A 25,314-nucleotide genomic window follows, 5' to 3' on the forward strand; every position below is an offset into this window, starting at 1 on the left:
ACTAGCTTGCGGGGGGGGTTTGGGGTTGAGGACAGTCAGTTTATGCCACCAGGTTGTTGATTATCAGCACCCTCCCTCTATATGACACTTGGGACAGGAGCCACCTCCACCTGGCCAGTCTTGACACCACTGCCTGTGACAGCCCCTCCCAATTCTTCCTGACCCACCTCTCCGAGCCCAGGTACACCCCCAAAATGTTAAGCCCTTCACAACCCCACTTCAAACCCCCTGGAAGCAGAGGGGCCCTATCCCCCCATGCCACACATAAGAGCTTTGCTCTTGCCCCAGTTTACCTTAGCTGACGATGCTCCCTCGTACACCTTCAAACTAGTCTAAAGTACCAGCATACGTAATCTGCATATGCTGACACTGTTATGCCTGTCAACACACCCATGTCTGTCCAGCACACTCCCTGCAGTCTCCTGCGTAGAAGGCCCAAAAAAGGCTCAATGACTAGTGTATATAACTGCCCCGATAGAGGGCATCCTTGTCTAATGCCCAGTTTCACCCAGACTGGCCTACTGAGCCCCCCTCCCACCTTGACCATACATGACGCCCTAGCATGCAACATCTTCACATAGGTCAAAAACCCTTCCCCTTCCCCAAACATCACATCTAACAGATGCTCTTGGTCCACTTTATCAAAAGCCTTCTCTTGATCTAAAGAGACCAGTCCAAAGTTCACATTAGAACCTCTCGACAAGTCCAGCATGTCCTTGATTAAAGCAGAAATTAACAACATGGGTTTTGTCATAATAAACGTGTATGCGCCTAACACAGGGAGAGAAAGAGGGGTTCTATTTGGGTGTCTTAGACAGGAACTTTCACAGGTAGCTCCTGAGGAGACGCTGGTGGTTGGCGGGGACTGGAACTGTACAATGGATTTTACGAAAGACAGAAATGGGGAGGAGCCTCATTCAGGGTCAGTGGGAGTGTTAAGGGACATCATTAATCAGTTTGACCTAGTGGATGTTTGGAGAACTAGACATCCTGACAAGACAGTATACATGGGTTAAGGTATTTGGGGCTGGAGTGAGTGCAGCCCGACTGATCGTTTTTACATGTCCAGGAATCAGAGCAATAGGCTGTTGGGCGCTACCATTCTCCCGGTGGGTTGTTCGGATCATCACATAACCATGGCTCGTCTGTCTATTTCACCAGGGCCTCGGCAGGCATCCTATTGGAAGTTTAATGTAAAGCTCTTACAAGATGCTACTTTTTGTTCAGGTTTCCAGATTTTTTGGGAAAGGTGGGGGCAACAAAGAGAGTATGATGTGGGATGTGGGGAAAGTCAAAATGTGGCTTTTCTGTCAACAGTACACAGCTCTCATCCTCAGAGGCTAGGAGAGTATTGGGGGAACTCGAGCGCAGTATTAGTGAGATGGAGGTAGAGATGGTGGAGCAAGGCAATGTAGGCCTCCAGGCTAATTTAGCTGAATTACATAGGGACCTGGGCAGTTTTTTCCAGGTTAAAGCAAAGGGAGCACTTGTAAGAGCTAGGTACTCCATACTCAAGGAGATGGACGCTCCCAGCTCCTTATTCTTTGGTTTGGAAAGACACAGTGGTGAAGCCAAGGGTATGCATTGTCTACGGCTGTCTGATGGGAGGGTGACCTCTGTGGCAGGGGAGATGCGGGAGGGGAATGTGGAGTTGTACAGGGCAGGACTGTGTGATCCTATGTGTGCTCAGGTTTTGTTTGCAGAACTCCCTAAGCTCTCTCTGGCACAGAGGGATGAAATGGACATTCCTCTGTTCTCCCATGAACTGGCAGAGGCTGTAACCCAGATGCCCCCGACCGTGCACCGGGGGTCGATGGACTCCCAGTGGAGTTTTTTTTTAAATTCTGGGGAATAATTGGACTGGATTTCTTTTGCGTGTTGCGTGAATGCGTCGGCGTAGGAGAGTTGCCGATGAGCTGCCGTCGGGTGGCTCTGACTCTCCTGCCAAAAATTGGTGACTTGTGTGAACTTAAGAACTGGAGGCCTGTGGCATTGCTCTGTGCTGACTACAACATATTTGCCAAGGTCCTCTCTAACAGACTGAAGTCCCATCTGGACTATACAATACACAAGGACCAGACATATTGTGTACCGGGACGCTCAATCACGGAAAACTTGTTCTTAGCGGCATCTGCCCAAAAACCTGCCGACTCAGCTCTTTCCTGATTGATCATCCGTAATAAATGGAGGCAAATTTACAACTACCACCCTGGTCAAAGGGGTAGAAAGAGGAGAAATTAGCACTAATACACCGCTTACAAATATTCCACTAGCAATGATCCTACCCACCAAATTTGCTCTTTTCATGAACACAACCACAGCTTTGTTCATTCTGGAAGCGGAATGTATAAATGCAGCTCCTTCCTGTTCATCGACCGCGAGCAGAACCTCCTCCACCTTAACTCAATTCTCAGGAACCCACCTGAATCCATGCCGTAACGACAGCGTCTCCTCCACGCTAGGCTGAGAAGCCATCGCGCACACCACACTTTCCAAACCCCAGGAAACTAAAACTCTGTCCTCTTCCACCCTACCTTTGAACAAAAAATGTGGGTACCGGTAAAACATACAGTGCATTAACCCTCCACCATAGAAAATAAAAATGGAAAGAAAGACCAAGGAGAGAATCAAGAAAATAAGTTAGGACAGAGCCCTCCAAACCAAACACTCAAACTCCAAAAAACTCCCAGCATGCACTGTGTGAGAGAGAGAATCTGAAGTCAAATGTCTACTGTTTGCTGATGATCCGGTGCTTTTGTCACCAACCAAGGAGGGCCTACAGCAGAACCTAGATCGTCTGGAAAGATTCTGCCAGACCTGGGCCCTGACAGTAAATCTCAGTAAGACCAAAATAATGGTCTTCCAAAAAAGGTCCAGTCGCCAGAATCACAAATACAAATATCATCTAGATACCGTTGCCCTAGAGCACACAAAAAACAATGTATACCTTGGCCTAAACATCACCGTCACAGGTAACTTCCACAAAGCTGTGAACGATCTGAGTGACAAGGCAAGAAGGGCCTTCTATGCCATCAAAAGGAACATAAAATTCGACATACCAATTAGGATCTGGCTAAAAATACTTAAATCAGTTATAGAACCCATTGCCCTTTATTGTTGGTCTGGGGTCCGCTCACCAACCAAGAATTCACAAAATGGTACAAACACCAAATTGAGACTGCATGCAGAATCCTGCAAAAATATCCTCTGTGTATCAGCATAAAACACCAAATAATGCATGCAGAGCAGAATTAGGCCGATAGCCGCTAATTATCAAAATCCAGTAAAGAGCCGTTAAATTATACAACAACCTAAAAGGAAGCGATTCCCAAACCTTACATATCAAAGCCATTACCTTCAGAGAGATGAACCTGGAGAAAAAGTCCCCTAAGCAAGCTGGTCCTGGGGCTCTGTTCACAAACAGAGCCCCAGGACAGCAACACAATTAGACCCAACCAAATCACGAGAAAACAAAAAGATAATTACTTGACACATTGGAAAGAATCAACAAAAAAACTGAGCAAACTAGAATGCTATTTGGCCCTAAACAGAGAGTACACAGTGGCAGAATACCTGACCACTGTGTCTGACCCAAACTTAAGGAAAGCTTTGACTATGTACAGACTCAGTGAGCACAGCCTTGCTACTGAGAAAGGCCGCAGTAGGCAGACCTGGCTCTCAAGAGAAGACAGGCTATGTGCACACTGCCCACAAAATGAGGTGGAAACTGAGCTGCACTTCCTAACCTCCTGCCAAATGTATGACCATATTAGGGACACATATTTCCCTCAGATTACACAGACCCACAAAGAATTCGAAAACACACCCGATTTTGATAAACTCCCATATCTACTGGGTGAAATACCACAGTGTGCCATCACAGCAGCAATATTTGTGACCTGTTGCAACAAGAAAAGAGCAACCAGTGAAGAACAAACACTTATTTTCCCTTTTGTACTTTAACCATTTGCACATCGTTACAACACTGTATATATACAGTTGAAGTCGGAAGTTTACATACACTTAGGTTGTAATCATTAAAACTCGTTTTTCAACCACTCCACAAACGTCTGGTTAACAAACTATAGTTTTGGCAAGTCAGTTAGGACATCTACTTTGTGCATGACAAGTCATTTTTCCAACAATTGTTTACAGACAGATTATTTCACATAGTGAAAGAGCGAGAGAAGAGCGAGAGAGAGAGAGCATGAGAGGAAAGGGAGAAGGACAGGTATGAGTCAAATGATTTTCCTAAAGGAATTGTGCCTTCCCTGAATTACACACATACTGTTCTCCTGTTGTGTGTGTGTGTGTAAAGAGATCTGAGGAGTCTGACAGAGAACTGGAGCCATGAGGATTTATACAGTGTTCTGTATAGACAGGTCATATCTCTCTCTCTCTCTCCCTCCAATTCAATGGGCTTTATTGGCATTGGGAAACACATGTTAAGATTGCCAAAGAAAGTGAAGTAGATAATATACAAAAGTGAAATAAACAAAAAAATTAACAGTAAACAATACACTCACAGAAGTTCCAAAATAATAAAGACATTACAAATGTCATATTATGTACAGTTGAAGTCGGAAGTTTACCTACACCTTAGCCAAATACATTTAACCTCAGTTTTTCACAATTCCTGACATTTAATCCGAGTAAAATCTAGGTCAGTCCCTGTCTTAGGTCAGTTAGGATCACCACTTCATTTTAAGAATGTGAAATGTCAGAATAATAGCAGAGAGAATGATTTATTTCAGCTTTTATTTCTTTAATCACATTCCCAGTGGGTCAGAAGTTTACATACACTCAATTAGTATTTGGTAGCATTGCCTTTAAATTGTTTAACTTGGGTCAAACCTTTCGGGTAGCCTTCCACAAGCTTCCCACAATAAGTTGGGTGAATTTTGGCCCATTCCTCCTGACAGAGCTGGTGTAACTGAGACAGGTTTGTCGGCTTCCTTGCTCACACACGCTTTTTCATTTCTGCCCACATATTTTCAATAGGATTGAGGTCCGGGCTTTGTGATGGCCACTCCAATACTTTGACTTTCTTGTCCTTATGCCATTTTGCCACAACTTTGGAAGTATGCTTGGGGTCATTGTCCATTTGGAAGACCCATTTCCGACCAAGCTTTAACTTCCTGACTGATGTCTTGAGATGTTGCTTCAATATATCCACATACTTTTCCTCCCTCATGATGTCATCTATTTTGTGAAGTGCAACAGTCCCTCCTGCAGCAAAGCACCCCCACAACATGATGCTGCCACCCCCATGCTTCACAGTTGGGATGGTGTTCTTCTGCTTTCAAGCGTCCCCCTTTTTCCTCCAAACATAATGATGGTCATTATGGCCAAACAGTTATATTTTTGTTTCATCAGACCAGAAGACATTTCTCCAAAAAGTACGATCTCTGTCCTCATGTGCAGTTGCAAACCGTAGTCTGGATTTTTTATGGCGGTTTTGGAGCAGTGGCTTCTTCCTTGCTGAGTGGCCTTTCAGGTTATGTCAATATAGGACTCGTTTTACTGTGGATATAGATACTTTGTACCTGTTTTCTCCAGCATCTTCACAAGGCCCTTTGCTGTTGATCTGGGGTCGATTTGCATGTTTTGCACCAAAGTACATGCATCTCTAGGAGACAGAACGCGTCTCCTTCCTGAGCGGTATGACGGCTGCGTGGTCCCATGGTGTTTATACTTGCCATTTACTCGGATTAAATGTCAGGAATTGTGAAAAACTGAGGTTAAATGTATTTGGCTAAGGTGTAGGTAAACTTCCGACTTCAACTGTACATAATATGACATTTGTAATGTCTTTATTATTTTGGAACTTCTGTGAGTGTATTGTTTACTGTTATTTTTTTTTGTTTAATTCACTTTTGTATATTATCTACTTCACTTTCTTTGGCAATCTTAACAAGTGTTTCCCATGCCAATAAAGCCCATTGAATTGGAGGGAGAGAGAGAGAGAGAGATATGACCTGTCTATACAGAACACTGTATAAATCCTCATGGCTCCAGTTCTCTGTCAGACTCCTCAGATCTCTTTACACACACACACACACAACAGGAGAACAGTATGTGTTTATTTCAGGGAAGGCGCAATTCCTTTAGGAAAATCATTTGACTCATACCTGTCCTTCTCCCTTTGCTCTCTCTCTCTCGCTCTTCATTAGGAAAGGAATGCACCGCGGCCTCTCGCTATAACATCCACTTGTTTTCTCTCTTCATTCCAAAAGGAATGCTACTCCTCTTTCTTCCACCTCTCTCTCTGCTCCCTTACTGTATCTAGTGTACGGTGCCACGTGTGTGTTTCGTGGATTGCAGTAGGGGGAAAATCCATATTGCATATTTGGGTATTATTCTACACACTGGCTATTACCAGGTCAAATTTGGTTGGTCCGGACCAGACCAAATCTGAACCAATACTTCTTTAACCTGACTCTTCCCCTTCATCTACACAGATTGAAGTGGATTTAATAACTGACATCAATAAGTGATCATAGCTTTCAGCTGGATTCACATGGTCATTCTGTCATGGAAAGAGCAGGTGTCCTCAATGTTTTCTGCAATCAGTGTACATTTCAGTAAAATAAAATAATATGATTTATAATTGTTGTTAGACTCACAGCTGCGTACAAAGACTTGACACACAGCGTGCCGTGTACAATGAAAGCAGGCCTGTCTGTAAGTGCCATTGAACCCACAGTGTTTTGGTCCCAAGGCAGACACTTGAAAGTGGTTGTCATATGTTCACCAACGGAGGGTTAGACAACATTCTGTAGCATCAATTAGCATAGAATAGTGTCGCATAGCATCACATTGAATCACATAACATACAGTGCATTGGGAGAGTATTCAGACCTCTTGACTTTTTCCACGTTTTGTTACGTCCCAGCCTTATTGTAAAATGTATTTATTTTTTACATCCTCAGCAATCTACACACAGTACTCCGTAATGACCAAACAAAAAACACGTTTTTAGATATTTTAGAAAATGTATAAAAAATAAGTATTCAGACCCTTTGCTATTAGACTCAAAATTGAGCTCAGGTGTATCCTGTTTCCATGATCCTTGAGATGTTTTGATTGGAGTCCACCTGTGCTAAATTGATTGATTGGACATGATTTGGCACACACCTGTCTATCTAAGGTTCCACAGTTGACAGTGCATGTCAGAGCAAAAGCCAAGGCATGAGGTCGAAGGAATTGTCCGTAGAGCTCCGAGACAGGATTGTGTCGAGGCACAGATCTGGGGAAGGTCCCCAAGAACACAGTGGCCTCCATCATTCTTAATGACTCTTCCTAGAGATGGCTGCCCCGCCACACTTAGCAATCGGAGTAGAAGGGCCTTGGTCAGGGAGGTGACCAATAACCCGATGGTCACTCTGCCAGAGCTCTAGAGTTCCTCCGTGGAAATGGGAGAACCTTCCAGTAGGACAACCATCTCTGCGGCACTCCACCAATCAGGGCTTTATGGTAGAGTGGCCAGACAGAAGCCACTCCTCAGTAAAAGGCACATGACAGCCCGCTTGGAGTTTGCCAACAGGCCCCTAAAGACTCCCAGACCATGAGAAATAAGATTATCTGGTCTGATGAAACCAAGATTGAACTCTTTGGCCTGAATTCTAACCATCACGTCTGGAGGAAACTTGGCACCATCCCTACGGTGAAGCGTGGTGGTGGCAGCATCATGCTGTGGGGGTGTTTTTCAGCGGCAGGGACTGGGAGACTAGTCAGGATCGAGGGAAAGATGAATGGAGCAAAGTACAAAGAGATCCTTGATGAAAACCTGCTCCAGGGCGCTCAGGACCTCAGACTGGGGCATAAGTTCACCTTCCAACAGAACAATGACCCAAAGCACACAGCCAAGATGCGCAGGAGTGGCTTTGGGACAAATCTCTAAATGTCCTTGAGTGGCCCAGCCAGAGCCCAGACTTGAACCCGATCTAACATCTTTGGAGAGACCTGAAAATAGCTGTGCAGTGACACTCCCCATCCAACCTGACAGAGCTTGAGAGGATCTGCAGAGAAGAATGCGAGAAACTCCCAAATACAGGTGTGCCAAGCTTGTAGAGTCATACCAAAGAAGACTCAAGGTTGTAATCGCTGCCAAATTTGCTTCGCTGTTTTTGCTTTGTCATTATGTGGTATTGTGTGTAGTTTGATTAGGGGGAAAAACGATTGAATCAATTTTAGAATAAGGCTGTAACGTAAAATCTTTGGGAAAAAGTCAGGGGTCTGAAAAACGTTCTGAATGCACGGTATACTGTAAGTATCACATCACTGTATTCATTTTCCCAATGGGGACTGTGTGTGGTTCCTAGTCTATTAAGACCAGTTCATTTTATAGTTGGATCATGAGGTCTGACCCCGTAGCCCTGCACATTCACTTGGCCAATACTACACGCACGCATGCATTGTGTGCACACATTCACACACGCACGCACACACACATACTTCTAAATGCGTAGTCATTTCCTCCCTCTGTCAGTTCCCCTGAAGGCCACTTTGTTGGCTGTGTTGATGGATGGGTTGAAATTTGCCTAGTGTAAACAGATACTGTTTGCCTCTCTAACTTTCTCACTCTTTCTCTCTATCGCATTCTTTCTCCCCCCTCCCCTCTCTCTCTCTCCCCCACTCTTCCCCCTCTCTCTTCCTCTCTCTCTCTCTCTCTGCCCCCCTCTCTCCCTCTCTCCATAGAACTGTGTATGATAGATGTGATTCTGTGCCAGGATGAGAATGCGTTGCTGAGTTTCGAGGCGATCCGTAGCATCCACAAACTGATGGATGATGATGCGGATGGAACCGTGGACATGAGCGAGACAGACGGGGTGAGATACATGCACACACACACACACACACACACACACACACACACACACACACACACACACACACACACACACACACACACACACACACACACTGTACTCTCTCTGAAGGTTAGGGCCACATTGAAGCTCATGTCTGTTTTATCTAGACGTGTCAGTTTCCTGGACACCATATGAGATGTAAACCAGCACTAGGGCAGGGAATTGCCGGGGACCTCACGATACGATATTACCACAATGCGTAGGTGCCGATACATGATTCTATATGTATTGTGATTCGATACTGCGATATTATTGCAATTTGATGTACCAAACATATTGCTCACTATACGCTGTGTGTACAAAACATTAACAACACCTGCTCTTTCCATGACTTAGACTGACCAGGTGAATCCAGGTGAAAGCTATGATCCCATGTCACTTGTTAATCCACTTCAATTAGTGTAGATGAAGGGGAGGAGACAGGTTAAAGAAGGATTTTAAGCCTTGAGACATGGATTCTGTATGTGTGCCATTCAGAGGGTACATGGGCAAGACAAAGGATTGAAGTGCCTTTGAGCAGGGTATGGTAGTAGGTGCCAGGCGCACCGGTTTGTGTCAAGAACTGCAATACTGCTGGGTTTTTCCACACTCAACAGTTTCCTGTGTGTATCAAGAATGGTCCACCACCCAAAGGACATCCAGCCAACTTGAGACAACAATGGGAAGCTCATGGGGCCAGCATCCCTGTGGAATGCTTTCGACACCTTGCGGTCCATGTCACGACAAATTGTGGCTGTTCTGAGGGCAATATTAGGAAGGTGTTCTTAATGTTTTGTACACTCAGTTTCTGCTGCAGAAAGCATGAGAAGTGAGTTTTGATCAGTCACGAAAATAAAAGTGCTCAAAACAGGTTGGCTCACTATTTAAAAAGAAGATGGAGAAGAAGCTATAGGATTACATTTTTAATTTTTATTAAATTGATAGTTGGTATCAAAGTATCGATATAATATTGGCCAAAATAATATTATGATTGGCAACTGTAGCGACCACCTCACCCCTGCCCCCCTCACTTCTCCTCCTGCCCCCCTACCTCCCTGTCCTTGTGTGTCCCTCCAAACCCTCTGGTAGCGCTCAGAACAGCTGTCCTAATCCTGTGTGTTTCTCGTGTGTTTGTGTTTGTGTGTGTGTGTGTGTTTGTTTCTGTGTGTTTCTCGCGTGTCTGTGTGTTTCTCGTGTGTCTGTTTCTGTGCGTTTCTCGTGTGTTTCTGTGTGTGTGTGTTTGTGTTTCTCATGTGTCTGTGTGTTTCTCGTGTGTCTGTTTCTGTGCGTTTCTCGTGTGTTTCTGTGCGTTTCTCGTGTGTTTCTGTGTGTGTGTGTTTGTGTTTCTCATGTGTCTGTGTGTTTCTCGTGTGTCTGCTTGTGTGGCTGAGGATATGAACAGTTGTTCACAATGCGAGGCAAAACACATAGCACCCGCAACACCAGCCTCATAATATGTATTACTGTTACAGTATACTACTATAGTGTAGTATAGTAGTATACCCATGCATTGTACCGCTGTGCCTCATATAGTAGCAACATGTATTTATGGTATGTAATTCAAACATTCTCACTCTCTTGTTAGTTCCTGAGGGAGGATCTGAAGTACCATGACCCCAAAGGGAAACACAACAGTTTCCATGGAGCAGACCTGCTCATCAGTGTAGAGGACATGTGGAACGTATGGAGGGCCTCGGACGGTACGGAGGGAATGAGGGCGGGAGGGGGGTATCTGGGAGGGAGCGAGGGGGACTAAAATGGGATTGTGGAGGAGGGAGGATAAGCCTGAGATCATAAATCCAGGTGTTTCTGGTTTGTCCATTGGGACAGCCAGTCCTCCAGTAGGCTGTTTTGTGTTAGTCAGTGAGTGTGCAGTGCGTTGGGACAGCTGTTTGTGTTGGAGCAGATTAGCATGGTAGATACAGAGAGACAGAGTAGGCCCCAGATAGCCAGGGCTGCGTTCCAAATGGCACTCTATTCTCTATTTAATGCACTACTTTTGACCAGGGCCCATGGGGCTCTGTTCAAAAGTAAGGCACTATATAGGGAACGGGGTGCCATTTGGGAGAAAGCCAGAGATCAGCCAGTGCTCTTACTCAATTCATCTTTCTGTGTGTGTGTGTGTGTGTGTGTGTAGTGTACAACTGGACAGTGGAGAAGGTGGAGGACTGGCTCATACAATATGTGGAGCTCCCTCCGTATGTGGACATCTTCAAGAAGCACAATCTGGACGGAAGAGCCTTACCCAGGTAACACACACACGCCTCATATAGACACACGGGTCGTCCTTGAATTGCGGGGGCATTTGCGTCCCTTTGCGACCATGGAAAACACTTTTCAATGACGAATAGTTGTTACACACACTGACTTGTATTCATGGATGCCAAGGGAAGCCAGACTCCCCACAAAAGTTTACCCATAAAAAAAAACAGAGGGTGAGTCAACATGTTTTTCTACTTGCAAGAACGCGCACGCACACACCCAGAAATCAGAACCATGTACAGCCATATCAAATTGTATTTGTCACATGTGCCGAATACAACAGGTGTTGACCTTACAGTGAAACGCTTACTTAAAAGCCCTTAACCAACAATGCCATTTTAAGAAAAATACCTACACATTTTTTTTAAATAGAAGTAACAAATAATTAAAGAGAAATGCAAGTAGGCAATGCAACTATTCTGGGTAGCCATTTGATTAGATGTTCAGTAGACTTATGGCTTGGGGGTAGAAGCTGTGTAGAAGCTTCTTGGAGCTAGACTTGGCGCTCCAGTACCGTTTGCCGTGCGGTAGCAGAATGATCAGTTTATGACTACGGCTGGTATAGAGGTCCTGGATGGCAGGAAGCTTTGCCCCAGTGATGTCCTGGGCCGTACACACTACCCTCTGTAGTGCCTTGCGGTTGGAGGCCGACCAGTTGCCATACCAGGCAGTGATGCAACCAGCCAGGATGCTCTCATTGGTGCAGTTGTAAAACTTTTTGAGGATCTTTTCAGTCTCCTGAGGGGGAATAGGCGTTGTCGTGCCCTCTTCACAACTGTCTTGGTGTGCTTGGACCATGATAGTTTGTTGGTGATGTGGTGATGTGGACACCAAGGAACTTGAAGCTCTCAACTTGCTTCACTGCAGCCCCGTCAATGAGAATGGGGGCGTGCTCGGCCCTCATTTTCCTCTAGTCCACAATCACCTCCTTTGTCTTGCTCACATTGAGGGAGAGGTTGTTGTCATGACACCACACTTCCAGGTCTCTGACCTCCTCCCTATAGGCTGTCTCATCGTTGTCGGTGATTCAAATCAAATTGATTTATAAAGCCCTTCGTACATCAGCTGATATCTGAAAGTGATGTACAGAAACCCAGCCTAAAACCCCAAACAGCAAGCAATGCAGGTGTAGAAGCACGGTGGCTAGCAAAAACTCCCTAGAAAGGCCAGAACCTAGGAAGAAACCTAGAGAGGAAGCAGGCTATGAGGTGTGGCCAGTCCTCTTCTGGCTGTGGTGGAGATTATAATAGAACGTGGCCAAGATATTCAAATGTTCATAGATGAGCAGCAGGGTCAAATAATAATAACCACAGTGGTTGTCGAGGGTGGCTTTTGGCTTTTCATAGCCGATCATTCAGAGTATCTCTACCGCTCCTGCTGTCTCTAGAGAGTTGTAAACTCAGATCTGCGACAGGTAGAACGTCCGGTGAACAGGTCAGGGTTCCATAGCCGAAGGCAGAACAGTTGAAACTGGAGCAGCAGCACGACCAGGTGGACTGCCAATTAACTCTCAACATGTAGTTGGTGAGCTACAGTTGAAGTCTGAAGTTTACATACACTTAGGTTGGAGGCATTAAAACTCGTTTTTCAACCACTCCACAAATTTCTTGTTAACAAACTATAGTTTTGGACAGCTATTTCGAGACGGCTCCATAACACCGTGGCTGTACTAAATTCTACAGAGACTTCAGGTTACGAAAATAAAAGAAGGTATGGGAATTGTACAAATATCTGAACATTATGAAGTGGATATGAACACACACTCAATTACATGCTTGCTTACACATACAGACTTATACATACACACATACCTTATCTCGCTCTCTTCTCTCACTCTTTTCTCTTCTCTCCCTGTCCTGTCGAGAACTGTTTTATAATTTAATGTGTTTATTGTTTGTCTATCTTTTTTATGTATTTGTCTAGAAGTTTATATATGTTTACAACAAGCAAGGGGAAGTAGGGGCATTGGGGAATAATAACATATTGTACGGAATACATTTGTACATTTTACATTTACATTTAAGTCATTTAGCAGACGCTCTTATCCAGAGCGACTTACAAATTGGTGCATTCACCTTATGACATCCAGTGGAACAGCCACTTTACAATAGTGCATCTAGATCTTTTAAGGGGGGGGGCAGAAGGATTGCTTTATCCTATCCTAGGTATTCCTTGAAGAGGTGGGGTTTCAGGTGTCTCCGGAAGGTGGTGATTGACTCCGCTGTCCTGGCGTCGTGAGGGAGTTTGTTCCACCATTGGGGTGCCAGAGCAGCGAACAGTTTTGACTGGGCTGAGCGGGAACTGTACTTCCTCAGTGGTAGGGAGGCGAGCAGGCCAGAGGTGGATGAACGCAGTGCCCTTGTTTGGGTGTAGGGCCTGATCAGAGCCTGAAGGTACTGAGGTGCCGTTCCCCTCACAGCTCCGTAGGCAAGCACCATGGTCTTGTAGCGGATGCGAGCTTCAACTGGAAGCCAGTGGAGAGAGCGGAGGAGCGGGGTGACGTGAGAGAACTTGGGAAGGTTGAACACCAGACGGGCTGCGGCGTTCTGGATGAGTTGTAGGGGTTTAATGGCACAGGCAGGGAGCCCAGCCAACAGCGAGTTGCAGTAATCCAGACGGGAGATGACAAGTGCCTGGATTAGGACCTGCGCCGCTTCCTGTGTGAGGCAGGGTCGTACTCTGCGGATGTTGTAGAGCATGAACCTACAGGAACGGGCCACCGCCTTGATGTTAGTGGAGAACGACAGGGTGTTGTCCAGGATCACGCCAAGGTTCTTAGCGCTCTGGGAGGAGGACACAATGGAGTTGTCAACCGTGATGGCGAGATCATGGAACGGACAGTCCTTCCCCGGGAGGAAGAGCAGCTCCGTCTTGCCGAGGTTCAGCTTGAGGTGGTGATCCGTCATCCACACTGATATGTCTGCCAGACATGCAGAGATGCGATTCGCCACCTGGTCATCAGAAGGGGGAAAGGAGAAGATTAATTGTGTGTCGTCTGCATAGCAATGATAGGAGAGACCATGTGAGGTTATGACAGAGCCAAGTGACTTGGTGTATAGCGAGAATAGGAGAGGGCCTAGAACAGAGCCCTGGGGGACACCAGTGGTGAGAGCGTGTGGTGAGGAGACAGATTCTCGCCACGCCACCTGGTAGGAGCGACCTGTCAGGTAGGACGCAATCCAAGCGTGGGCCGCGCCGGAGATGCCCAACTCGGAGAGGGTGGAGAGGAGGATCTGATGGTTCACAGTATCGAAGGCAGCCGATAGGTCTAGAAGGATGAGAGCAGAGGAGAGAGAGTTAGCTTTAGCAGTGCGGAGCGCCTCCGTGATACAGAGAAGAGCAGTCTCAGTTGAGTGACTAGTCTTGAAACCTGACTGATTTGGATCAAGAAGGTCATTCTGAGAGAGATAGCAGGAGAGCTGGCCAAGGACGGCACGTTCAAGAGTTTTGGAGAGAAAAGAAAGAAGGGATACTGGTCTGTAGTTGTTGACATCGGAGGGATCGAGTGTAGGTTTTTTCAGAAGGGGTGCAACTCTCGCTCTCTTGAAGACGGAAGGGACGTAGCCAGCGGTCAAGGATGAGTTGATGAGCGAGGTGAGGTAAGGTAGAAGGTCTCCGGAAATGGTCTGGAGAAGAGAGGAGGGGATAGGGTCAAGCGGGCAGGTTGTTGGGCGGCCGGCCGTCACAAGACGCGAGATTTCATCTGGAGAGAGAGGGGAGAAAGAGGTCAAAGCACAGGGTTGGGCAGTGTGAGCAGAACCAGCGGTGTCGTTTGACTTAGCAAACGAGGATCGGATGTCGTCGACCTTCTTTTCAAAATGGTTGACGAAGTCGTCTGCAGAGAGGGAGGAGGGGGGGGGGGAGGGGGAGGAGGATTCAGGAGGGAGGAGAAGGTGGCAAAGAGCTTCCTAGGGTTAGAGGCAGATGCTTGGAATTTAGAGTGGTAGAAAGTGGCTTTAGCAGCAGAGACAGAAGAGAAAAATGTAGAGAGGAGGGAGTGAAAGGATGCCAGGTCCGCAGGGAGGCGAGTTTTCCTCCATTTCCGCTCGGCTGCCCGGAGCCCTGTTCTGTGAGCTCGCAATGAGTCGTCGAGCCACGGAGCGGGAGGGGAGGACCGAGCCGGCCTGGAGGATAGGGGACATAGAGAGTCAAAGGATGCAGAAAGGGAGGAGAGGAGGGTTGAGGAGGCAGAATCAGGAGATAGGTTGGAGAAGGTTTGGGCAGAGGGAAGAGATGATAGGATGGAAGAGGAGAGAGTAGCGGGGGAGAGAGAGCGAAGGTTGGGACGGCGCGATACCATCCGAGTAGGGGCAGTGTGGGAAGTGTTGGATGAGAGCGAGAGGGAAAAGGATACAAGGTAGTGGTCGGAGACTTGGAGGGGAGTTGCAATGAGGTTAGTGGAAGAACAGCATCTAGTAAAGATGAGGTCAAGCGTATTGCCTGCCTTGTGAGTAGGGGGGGAAGGTGAGAGGGTGAGGTCAAAAGAGGAGAGGAGTGGAAAGAAGGAGGCAGAGAGGAATGAGTCAAAGGTAGACATGGGGAGGTTAAAGTCACCCAGAACTGTGAGAGGTGAGCCGTCCTCAGGAAAGGAGCTTATCAAGGCATCAAGCTCATTGATGAACTCTCCAAGGGAACCTGGAGGGCGATAAATGATAAGGATGTTAAGCTTGAAAGGGCTGGTAACTGTGACAGCATGGAATTCAAAGGAGGCGATAGACAGATGGGTAAGGGGAGAAAGAGAGAATGACCACTTGGGAGAGATGAGGATCCCGGTGCCACCACCCCGCTGACCAGAAGGTCTCGGGGTGTGCGAGAACACGTGGGCAGACGAAGAGAGAGCAGTAGGAGTAGCAGTGTTATCTGTGGTGAGCCATGTTTCCGTCAGTGCCAAGAAGTCGAGGGACTGGAGGGACGCATAGGCTGAGATGAGCTCAGCCTTGTTGGCCGCAGATCGGCAGTTCCAGAGGCTACCGGAGACCTGGAACTCCACGTGGGTCATGCGGGCTGGGACCACCAGGTTAGGGTGGGCGCGGCCACGCGGTGTGAAGCGTTTGTATGGTCTGTGCAGAGAGGAGAGAACAGGGATAGACAGACACATAGTTGACAGGCTACAGAAGAGGCTACGCTAATGCAAAGGAGATTAGAATGACAAGTGGGCTACACGTCTCGAATGTTCAGAAAGTTAAGCTTACGTTGCAAAAAAATAAATAAAATAAAAGATCTTATTGACTAAAATGATATAGTACTACTGGCTGGTGAAGTAGCCTGGCTAGCAGTGGCTACGTTGTTGAAAGTGAAGCTGGCTAGGTAACCTCGACAATTTCACTAAATTTCTCTAAACTACACAATTATCATGGATACAAGGACAGCAAAGACAACTAGCTAACACTACGCTAATCAAGTCGTTCCGTTGTAATGTAAGTTTCTACAGTGCTGCTATTCGGTAGAAGTTGGCTAGCTAGCAGTGTTGGCTAGGTAGGAGGACGGCAGCGCGGCAGGCGAAAAATAGCTGATAATTACTCAAAGCTACACAATTATCTTAGATACAAAGATAGCAAAGAAAACTATGTAGCTAGCTAACACTACACAAGTCAAGTCGTTCCGTTGTAATGTAATCGTTTCTACAGTGCTGCTAATCGGTGGCTAGCTGGCTAGCTAGCAGGGTTGACTACGTTACGTTACGTTACGTTAGGACGAGAATACCTGGCTAGCGAACCTCAGCGAACCTCGATAACTACACAATTATCACCGATACAAAGACGGCTATGTAGCCAGCTAAGTAGCTAGCTAAGATCGAACAAATACAAATCAAAGATAGCAAAGACAACTGTGTAGTCAGCCAACACTACACTGATCAAGTCGTTCCGTTGTAATGCACTCGTTTCTACAATGCTGCTATTCGGTGGCAAGCTGGCTAGCTAGCAGTGTTGGCTACGTTGCGTTACGTTAGGGCGAAAATAGCTGGCTGGCGAACCTCAATAACTACACAATTATGTTTGATGCAAAGACGGCTATGTAGCTAGCTAAGATCAAACAAATCAAACCGTTGTACTGTAATGAAAATGAAAATCAGACCGTTGTACTATAATGAAATGTAATGAAAAGTTATACTACTATTCGGTAGACGGTGGACGTTTGCTAGCTGCTGGGCAGATAGCAGTGTGGACTACGATAGACGACGAAATACGATAATTACGCAATTATCTTTTATACACAGACGGCTAAGTAGCTAGCTAAGAAGAAATTGCTAAGGTTAGACAAATTAAACCGTTGTACTATAATGAAATGTAATGAAATGTAATGAAAAGTTATACTACCTGCAGAGCGAATGCAAATGCGACCGCTCGCTCCAAACCGGATGTAGGACCGTGTGACTGTAGTGAAGCCGTCTCTAGAGTAATGCAAGGTCTCTTTCATGATCATGTGAAACGTCAATTGCTATGGAAATGCTAGGATGTGTTTTTCAATTATTTTAAAGGTAATTATGATGCAACTATCGTGGTGATACGATATGGCTTACAAGTATCATCATGAATATTAAGGCTATATGCACTACAAAGGCTATATGCACTACATAGACACTCAACCATGCAAATTGGCAGAGTTATTATTTATTTGGACATCACACTTTATAGTCTTACTCTCATACAGACATCGTACACACTCTCACTATGTCACATCCAATATCATACACATCAACCTACTGTCACGATCGCTGGAATAAATGGACCACGGCGCGGTGTGCGTAGAGTTCCACATGTTTTAATAAATGAAACTCACCAAAACAAATACAGAAACAAAGTAAACGTGAAGTAATTGAGTGCGCACTACACAAAACAAGATCCCATAAACAACAGGTGGGAAAAGGGTGCCTAAATATGATCCCCAATCAGAGACAACGATAGACAGCTGTCTCTGATTGGGAACCATACCAGGCCAACATAGAAATGCAAAAACTAGAGTACCCACCCTAGTCACACCCTGACCTAACCAAAATAGAGAATAAAAACCTGTCTCTATGGGGGAGGGTCCGGGTGGGCATCTAGCCTCAGTGGCGGCTCCGTTTCGGGATGTAGACCCCACTCCGCTCGCGGATCCCTCCGTTTCCGTGGAACCAGACCGTGCGTGGATCGTCGCCCGAGGAACCTGACCGTGGATCATCGCTGGAGGCTCCGGAGCGTGGATCATCGCCGGGGACTCCGGACCGTAGATCGTCGCCGGGGACACCCGGACCGTAGATCGTCGCCGGGGACTCCGGACCGTAGATCGTCGCCGGGGACTCCGGACCGCAGATCGTCGCCGGGGACTCCGGACCGCAGATCGTCGCCGGGGACTCCGGACCGCAGATCGTCGCCGGGGACTCCGGACCGTAGAACGTCGCCGGGGACTCCGGACCGTAGATCGTCGTGCCTGGGAACCCTCGCAGGAGGCTCCGGGCCTGGGAACCCTCGCAGGAGGCTCCGGGCCTGGGAACCCTCGCAGGAGGCTCCGGGCCTGGGAACCCTCGCAGGAGGCTCCGGGCCTGGGAACCCTCGCAGGAGGCTCCGGGCCTGGGAACCCTCGCAGGAGGCTCCGGGCCTGGGAACCCTCGCAGGAGGCTCCGGCCTGGGAACCGTCGCAGGAGACCTGGAGCGTGGAGCCGGCACAGGACATACCGGGCTGGGAAGACACACAGGAGGCCTGGAGCGTGGAGCCGGCACAGGACGTAACGGGCTGGGGAGACGCACTGGAGACACGGTGCGTAGAACTGGCACCCATTGTACCGGAACGATAACACACTCCTCAAAGCGAGTGCGGAGAGCTGGCACAGGACGTGTAGGGCTGGGGAGGCGTACTGGAGACCTGGTGCGTGGGGCCAGCACAGTCTTCACCTGACGGCTAGTACGCTCCTCAGGACGAGTACGGAGAGCTGACTCAGGTTGTATTAAACTGAGGACACGCTCCTTAGGGCGAATGTTGTGCCTCATGCACCAACACAACAGCTCTCTTATAACTCTGTCCTTCAATCTCCCCATCAACTCCTTAACTGTCTCTGATTCACTCTCTTCACTCCCCTCCAAGTTCACCTTCCTCTCCCAGACTGGCTCTGGTTCAACCCTCTGCTCCGCCGACCACCACGTGTGGACTGGCTCTGGTTCACACCTCGGCTCCACCGACCAACACGTGGGCCCCCCCCCCCCCCCCCCCACCCACAATTTTTTTTTTGAGGCTGCCCCTCAGGCTTCCATCGTGGCCGCAAACCCCGGTGTCGTCGTTATTGCTCCTTCGCTGCCTCCGCCTGCTTCCATTGCAGGCTTCTGTCTCCTGCCATGATTTCGTCCCTCATCCAGGATGTCCTCCACTCCTGGCTTTCCTCCCAGGCCCAGGATCCCTGCTCCTCCTGGGCACACTGCTTGGTCCGTGGGTGGTGGGATCTTCTGTCACGCCCGTCGTTGTAAGAATGGTCGGACCAAGGCGCAGCGTGCGTAGAGTTCCACATGTTTTAATAAATTAAACTCACCAAAACAAATACAGAAACAAACTAAACGTGAAGTAATGGAGTGCTCACAGGCACTACACAAAAACAAGATCCCACAAACAATAGGTGGGAAAAGGCTGCCTAAACATGATCCCCAATCAGAGACAACAATAGACAGCTGCCTCTGATTGGGAACCATACCAGGCCAACATAGAAATGCAAAACCTAGGGTACCCACCCTAGTCACACCCTGACCTAACCAAAATAGAGAATAAAAAGGATCTCTAGGGTCAGGGTGTGACACCTACTCAGATTTGCTACACACATAATATCTTGCCTTAGATTTCTAACATCTGTGGCATTGGCTCACAGGCAAACAGGCAAGGGAATAAAACACATATTGCTAGAACCTATTTCTTGAGTTCTAAATATCAGAGATTTGAAACTCTAGCTTTGACCTTCATAATACCTATGATGGCAGTAACTTTACAAGCACTAATTATGGTCAATTTAGACTGAGAATAGTATCTAGTTATGGTAAGGGGTGAAATAAGTATAGCCAGTTATAATTGTAACGGTTTAGCAGATTATAAAAAAAGATCAGTCTTTACATGGCTAAAAGAAAAGGAATATAACATATACTGTTTACAGGAAACTCACTCTACATCCTTAGATTATGTTGCGTGGAAAAAGGAATGGGGTGGTGAAATAATTTTCTGTCATGGACAAAGGAACTCAAAGGGTGTGATGATATTCATTAACTTTTACTGCCTCTGAAACCCGGATCCGGGATCCCCCCCCACCCCCCCACACTGATTAGCATCGCTAGCATAGCGTCACATTTAAATAGTAGCATCTAAATATCATTAAATCACAAGTCCAAGACACCTAATGAAAGATACAGATCTTGTGAATAAATTCACCATTTCAGAATTTTAAAATGTTGTACAGGGAAGACAAAATATGTAAATCTATTAGCTAACCATGTTAGCAAAAGACACCCTTTTTCTTTGTCCACCATTTTTCCAATAAATTGTTCCTACTTTGAGCTGTTCTTCCATCAGAATCTTGGGCAAAGAATCCTTTCTTGGGTCTAATCGTCTTTTGGTCGAAAGCTGTCCTCTTGCCATGTGGAAATGCCAACTGCGTTCGGCATGAACTGGAAACCTGCCCGGCTCTTCAAAAAGTCTCAGAAATAAATTTCCCAAAATGCGCACTAAACGGATATAAATTGCTATAAAACGGTTTAAATTAACTACCTTATGATGTTTTTAACTCCTATAACGAGTAAAAACATGACCTGAGAAATATTACTGGCTCCACTAATGCTTGGAAAAAGAACGGGTCGGTGTCCACCGTGCGTCCGGCGCAGCTGGAAAGGAGTTCCTACCTACACGTATTTTTGTTTTATAGTGGCTGTGATTGGGCAATCAATACCATTCAAAGCGTCATCACGTAGCGTCATCACGTAAAGGCATCCAGGGGAAGACGTAAGCAGTGTCCGTATCCTTATAGCATTCACAGTGGCCTTTAAACTGACTCCAGATCAGGGGCCAAAATGTGTGAAATCTGACTCCATGTCAGGGAAATTGCTGTAGAATGAGTTCTGTTCCACTCAGAGACAAAATTCCAACGGCTATAGAAACTAGAGACTGTTTTCTATCCAATAATAGTAATAATATGTATATTGTACGATAAAGTAGGAGAGTAGGAAGCCGTTTAATCTGTAATGCAAATATGCTAATGAGTAAACAGCACCCCCTGTAGTCGCAAGAAGTTAACAAAAATGTCGATCTGAATGTGCAAATAGTTAGGAATGGTTAGCAAGGAAGGTGGATCCTTTTGAATATGAAAAAGAGATTTGGCTCATTAATCTATATGGTCCAAATCAGGATGATCCATAATTCTTCGAAAACATTTATACAAATTTTTTAACTTACAGGCAACAAATGATCTAATCATTATGGTAGGAGACTATAACACAGTGTTAAGTACCTCAATGGACTGTAAAGGTAATCACTCTACAAACTATCAACACCGTGCCCTTAAGGAAATCACAAATATTATGGACACATTATAAATATTGGATATTTGGAGACTAAAAAAACCCTGACCTAGTGAGATATCTTCTTGTCAATAGTGGGGCGCCATTTCGACTTTGTAAAATTTCGTTCCCAAATTAAACTGCCTCGTACTCAATTCTTGCTCGTACAATATGCATATTATTATTACTATTGGATAGAAAACATTCTCTAGTTTCTAAAACCGTTTGAATTATATCTGTGAGTAAAACAGAACTCAAGTTGCAGCTAACTTCCTGTCAGGAAGTGAGAAATCTGGAATCGGGCACTCTGTTCCAGGGTCAGTTTATTAATTTGCATGTAATCTATGAGTCGACATGCACTGCATACGATTTCCCCTAGATGTCAGTAAGCAGTGAGAATTGGAATGGTGTTGCTAGGCAGATCTGAGGCCATATAAAGGCTTTTGGAACCGGGGGTGCACTCTTTTCAACGTTCGTCATGGCGCAAGACAGACCTCAGGATGGCATTCTGAAAAGCTCTCGTTATAGGCCTTAGATATATCCGGCTCTGATTTTATTCGATATAGGTGATAAAAACATCATAATGTAGTTATTTTAAACCGAGTTATATCAGTTTATATCAGTATATTGCGATTTTCGGAATTTTCTTTGTGCTTTCTTTGTGCTGCGTTATGAAGAGTTGAACACGTCTGGGCCACATAGGAATTAGCAGCAAATATTAGCTAAGTTGAAGACGACAATCTACAACCGAGCAACGATGATTCTGGACAAAGGACAACTTGCACAAGATTCTGATGGAAGCTCATCAAAAAGTAAGAACTATTTATGATGTTAATTCGTTGTTCTGTTGAAAAATGTAAACCTACTATTCCGCCATTAATTTCGGTGAGGTCTCGCTTTAACGCACGCTGTATGTCGTAGTAACGTTCATTTTAAAAATCTAACACAGCGGTTGCATTAAGAACTAATGTATCTTTCATTTGCTGTCCAACCTGTATTTTTTTGTCAAGTTTATGATTAGTTATTGATTAGATTAGGTGCCTCTCCCAAGATTTCTCCCGACATTTTGTTGGCAGCTTGGCTACTATTCTCATTGTATAACCACGATTTGTGCCGCTAAATATGCACATTTTCGAACAAACAATATATGTATTGTGTAATATGATGTTATAGGACTGTCATCTGATGAAGTTTTGAGAAGGTTAGTGAAAAATGTAATATCTTTTGCTGGTTTATTCGCTATCGCTAACGTGCATGAATCAATGCTGCTGTGTGGTTGGCTATTGTAGTAAGCTAATATAATGCTAAATTGTGTTTTCGCTGTAAAACACTTAAAGAATCTGAAATATTGTCTGGATTCACAAGATGTTTGTCTTTCATTTGCTGTACGCTGTGTATTTTTCATAAATGTTTTATGATGAGTATTTAGGTAATTCACGTTGCTCTCTGTAGTTATTCTAGTTGCTTTGGTGAGAGTTGTGATGGTGGCTGCAATGTAAAACTATGATTTATACCTGAAATATGCACATTTTTCGAACAACACATATGCTATACAATAAATATGTTATCAGACTGTCATCTGATGAAGTTGTTTCTTGGTTAGTGACTATTTATATCTTTATTTGGTCAAATTTGTGATAGCTACCTATGCAGGAAAAGAATGGTGGGAAAAAAAGTTGTGTCTTTTGCTATGGTGGTTAGCTAATAGAAATACATATTGTGTCTTCCCTGTAAAACATTAAAAAAATCAGAAATGATGGCTGGATTCACAAGATGTGTATCTTTCATTTGGTGTCTTGGACTTGTGATTTCATGAACATTTTATTATATGATATCCCTGTGGCTTTAGGCTAGGCTATGCTAGTCAGCTCTTTTGATGGGGGGATTCCCGGATCCGGGTTTGTGACTCTTTAGAGGATATACATGGAGGAGACTTAATCAAGCCAATCGTCTTGACTACTTTCTGGTCTCTTTCTCTCTTGCATCAAAGGTTAAAACAGTTTAAATAGGAGACAGAATGCGATCGGATCATCATCTAATTGGCATTCACATAACTCTTATAGATTTTCCACGTGGACAGGGATATTGGAAATTGAATCAAAGTTTCCTGGAGGACAACTTATTTTTAACTAAGACAAAAAATATGACAACTGATTTTTTCCAGTATAATGTAGGTAGAGCAAATCCCCTTATTGTTTGGGATACCTTTCAATGTACCTTCAGGGGTCATTCAATTCAATATTCATTTTAGGCAGATGTTCTTTTCCGTCTCATTTTTTGATATACTTAAAGCTCCATTGCTAGATTGTTTTAACTACTCCTATAGAAATTATAGTCTGTCAGGTACTCAGCAGGAAGGTCTGATTTCTCGATTATTAAAACAAGACCCAGATGGCAAATATAAAGACCCAGTCTATATAAAACACTGGAGGCCCCTTACACTTCAATGTTGTGATGCAAAAATACTAGCAAAATGCATAGCACTCAGAATTAAAAGTGTTTTATCAGGTATTGTTCATCCTGATCAATTAGGTTTTTTACATAGACGATACATTGGAGATAATATACGACAACTACTAGAAATAATAGAACATCATGAAACATATAAAAAGCCAGGAATGGTATTTATAGCAGATTTTGAACAGACATTTGATAAAGTAAGACTGGATTTTATTTCTAAATGCCTGGATTTTTTCAATTTCAGTAAATCTCTTCTAAAATTGCTAAAAATAATTTATAGCAACCCCAGGTGTAAAATAGTGAATAATGGCTACTTCTCAGAGAGTTTTGAATTGTCATGAGGAGTTAAACAAGGGTGTCCGCTGTCACCATATCTATTCGTTATGGCCATGGAAATGCTAGCTATTAAAATGTGGTGTGATCCAAACACAACATTAGAGGATTAGAAATCCAAGGCTTAAAAACAAGGTGTCCATGTATGCCGACGACTCAAGTTTTATATTAAGTCCGTAAGCTAGATCCCTGTTATGTTTTATTGAAGATCTTAGATAACTTTTCTGTACTCTCTGGACTAAAACCTAATTATGATAAGTGTACAATATTACATATTGGATCCTTAAAAAAATATTACTTTTACATTACCCTGCAGTTTACCTATAAAATGGGCTGATGGTGAAGTAGACATACTTGGTATTCATATCACAAAATATATAAATAAGCTTTCCACAATGAATTTCAATAGAAAACATTTAAAAATAGACAAGATCCTGCAACCATGGAGAGGTAAATAACTGTCTATTTATGGAAAAAATTACCCTGATTAACTCCTTAGTAATATCTCAGTTTACTCACTTATGGCTCTGCCTATTCCTGATGATTCGTTTTTCAAATCATATGAGTAAAAATATTCCGCTTTATCTGGGACACTAAACCAGACAAAAACATGCATATCTATAAAATGAATATGAATTGGGTGGGTTGAGATTATTAAATATAAAAGCACTAAACCTCTCTCTAACGCTTCACTCATTCAAAAGTTTTATTTGAACCCTAAATGGTTCTCAAGTAGATTACTAAGAAAAGCTCATCCATTGTTTAAAAATTGCCTTTTTGCTTTTGTTCAGATTGCCATGTCTCATTTTCGATTAATTGGAAATGATACTTTTTTCAAAGTATCTTTCTTTTTCTAACAAGCATTGCAGAGCTGGCTACAATTTCAATTTCATCCCCCTGAAAAG

At 44.8% G+C, this 25,314-nt stretch overlaps 1 protein-coding gene across 9 annotated transcripts in view; it reads left to right on the forward strand.

Moving 5' to 3' along the window:
* Positions 1-25,314, forward strand: part of LOC129868781 (stromal interaction molecule 1-like) — a 91,506-nt gene that overhangs the window by 21,683 nt on the left and 44,509 nt on the right. For all 9 annotated transcript variants that reach the window (XM_055943012.1, XM_055943011.1, XM_055943013.1 and 6 more), the window contains 3 exons: positions 8,701-8,831; positions 10,438-10,552; positions 10,990-11,101. In XM_055943012.1, the coding sequence (XP_055798987.1) occupies positions 8,701-8,831; positions 10,438-10,552; positions 10,990-11,101 (358 nt within the window). The remainder of the gene's footprint in view (positions 1-8,700; positions 8,832-10,437; positions 10,553-10,989; positions 11,102-25,314) is intronic.

The sequence above is a fragment of the Salvelinus fontinalis genome, chromosome 13 (assembly GCF_029448725.1).
Source record: "Salvelinus fontinalis isolate EN_2023a chromosome 13, ASM2944872v1, whole genome shotgun sequence".
Classification (NCBI taxonomy): domain Eukaryota; kingdom Metazoa; phylum Chordata; class Actinopteri; order Salmoniformes; family Salmonidae; genus Salvelinus; species Salvelinus fontinalis.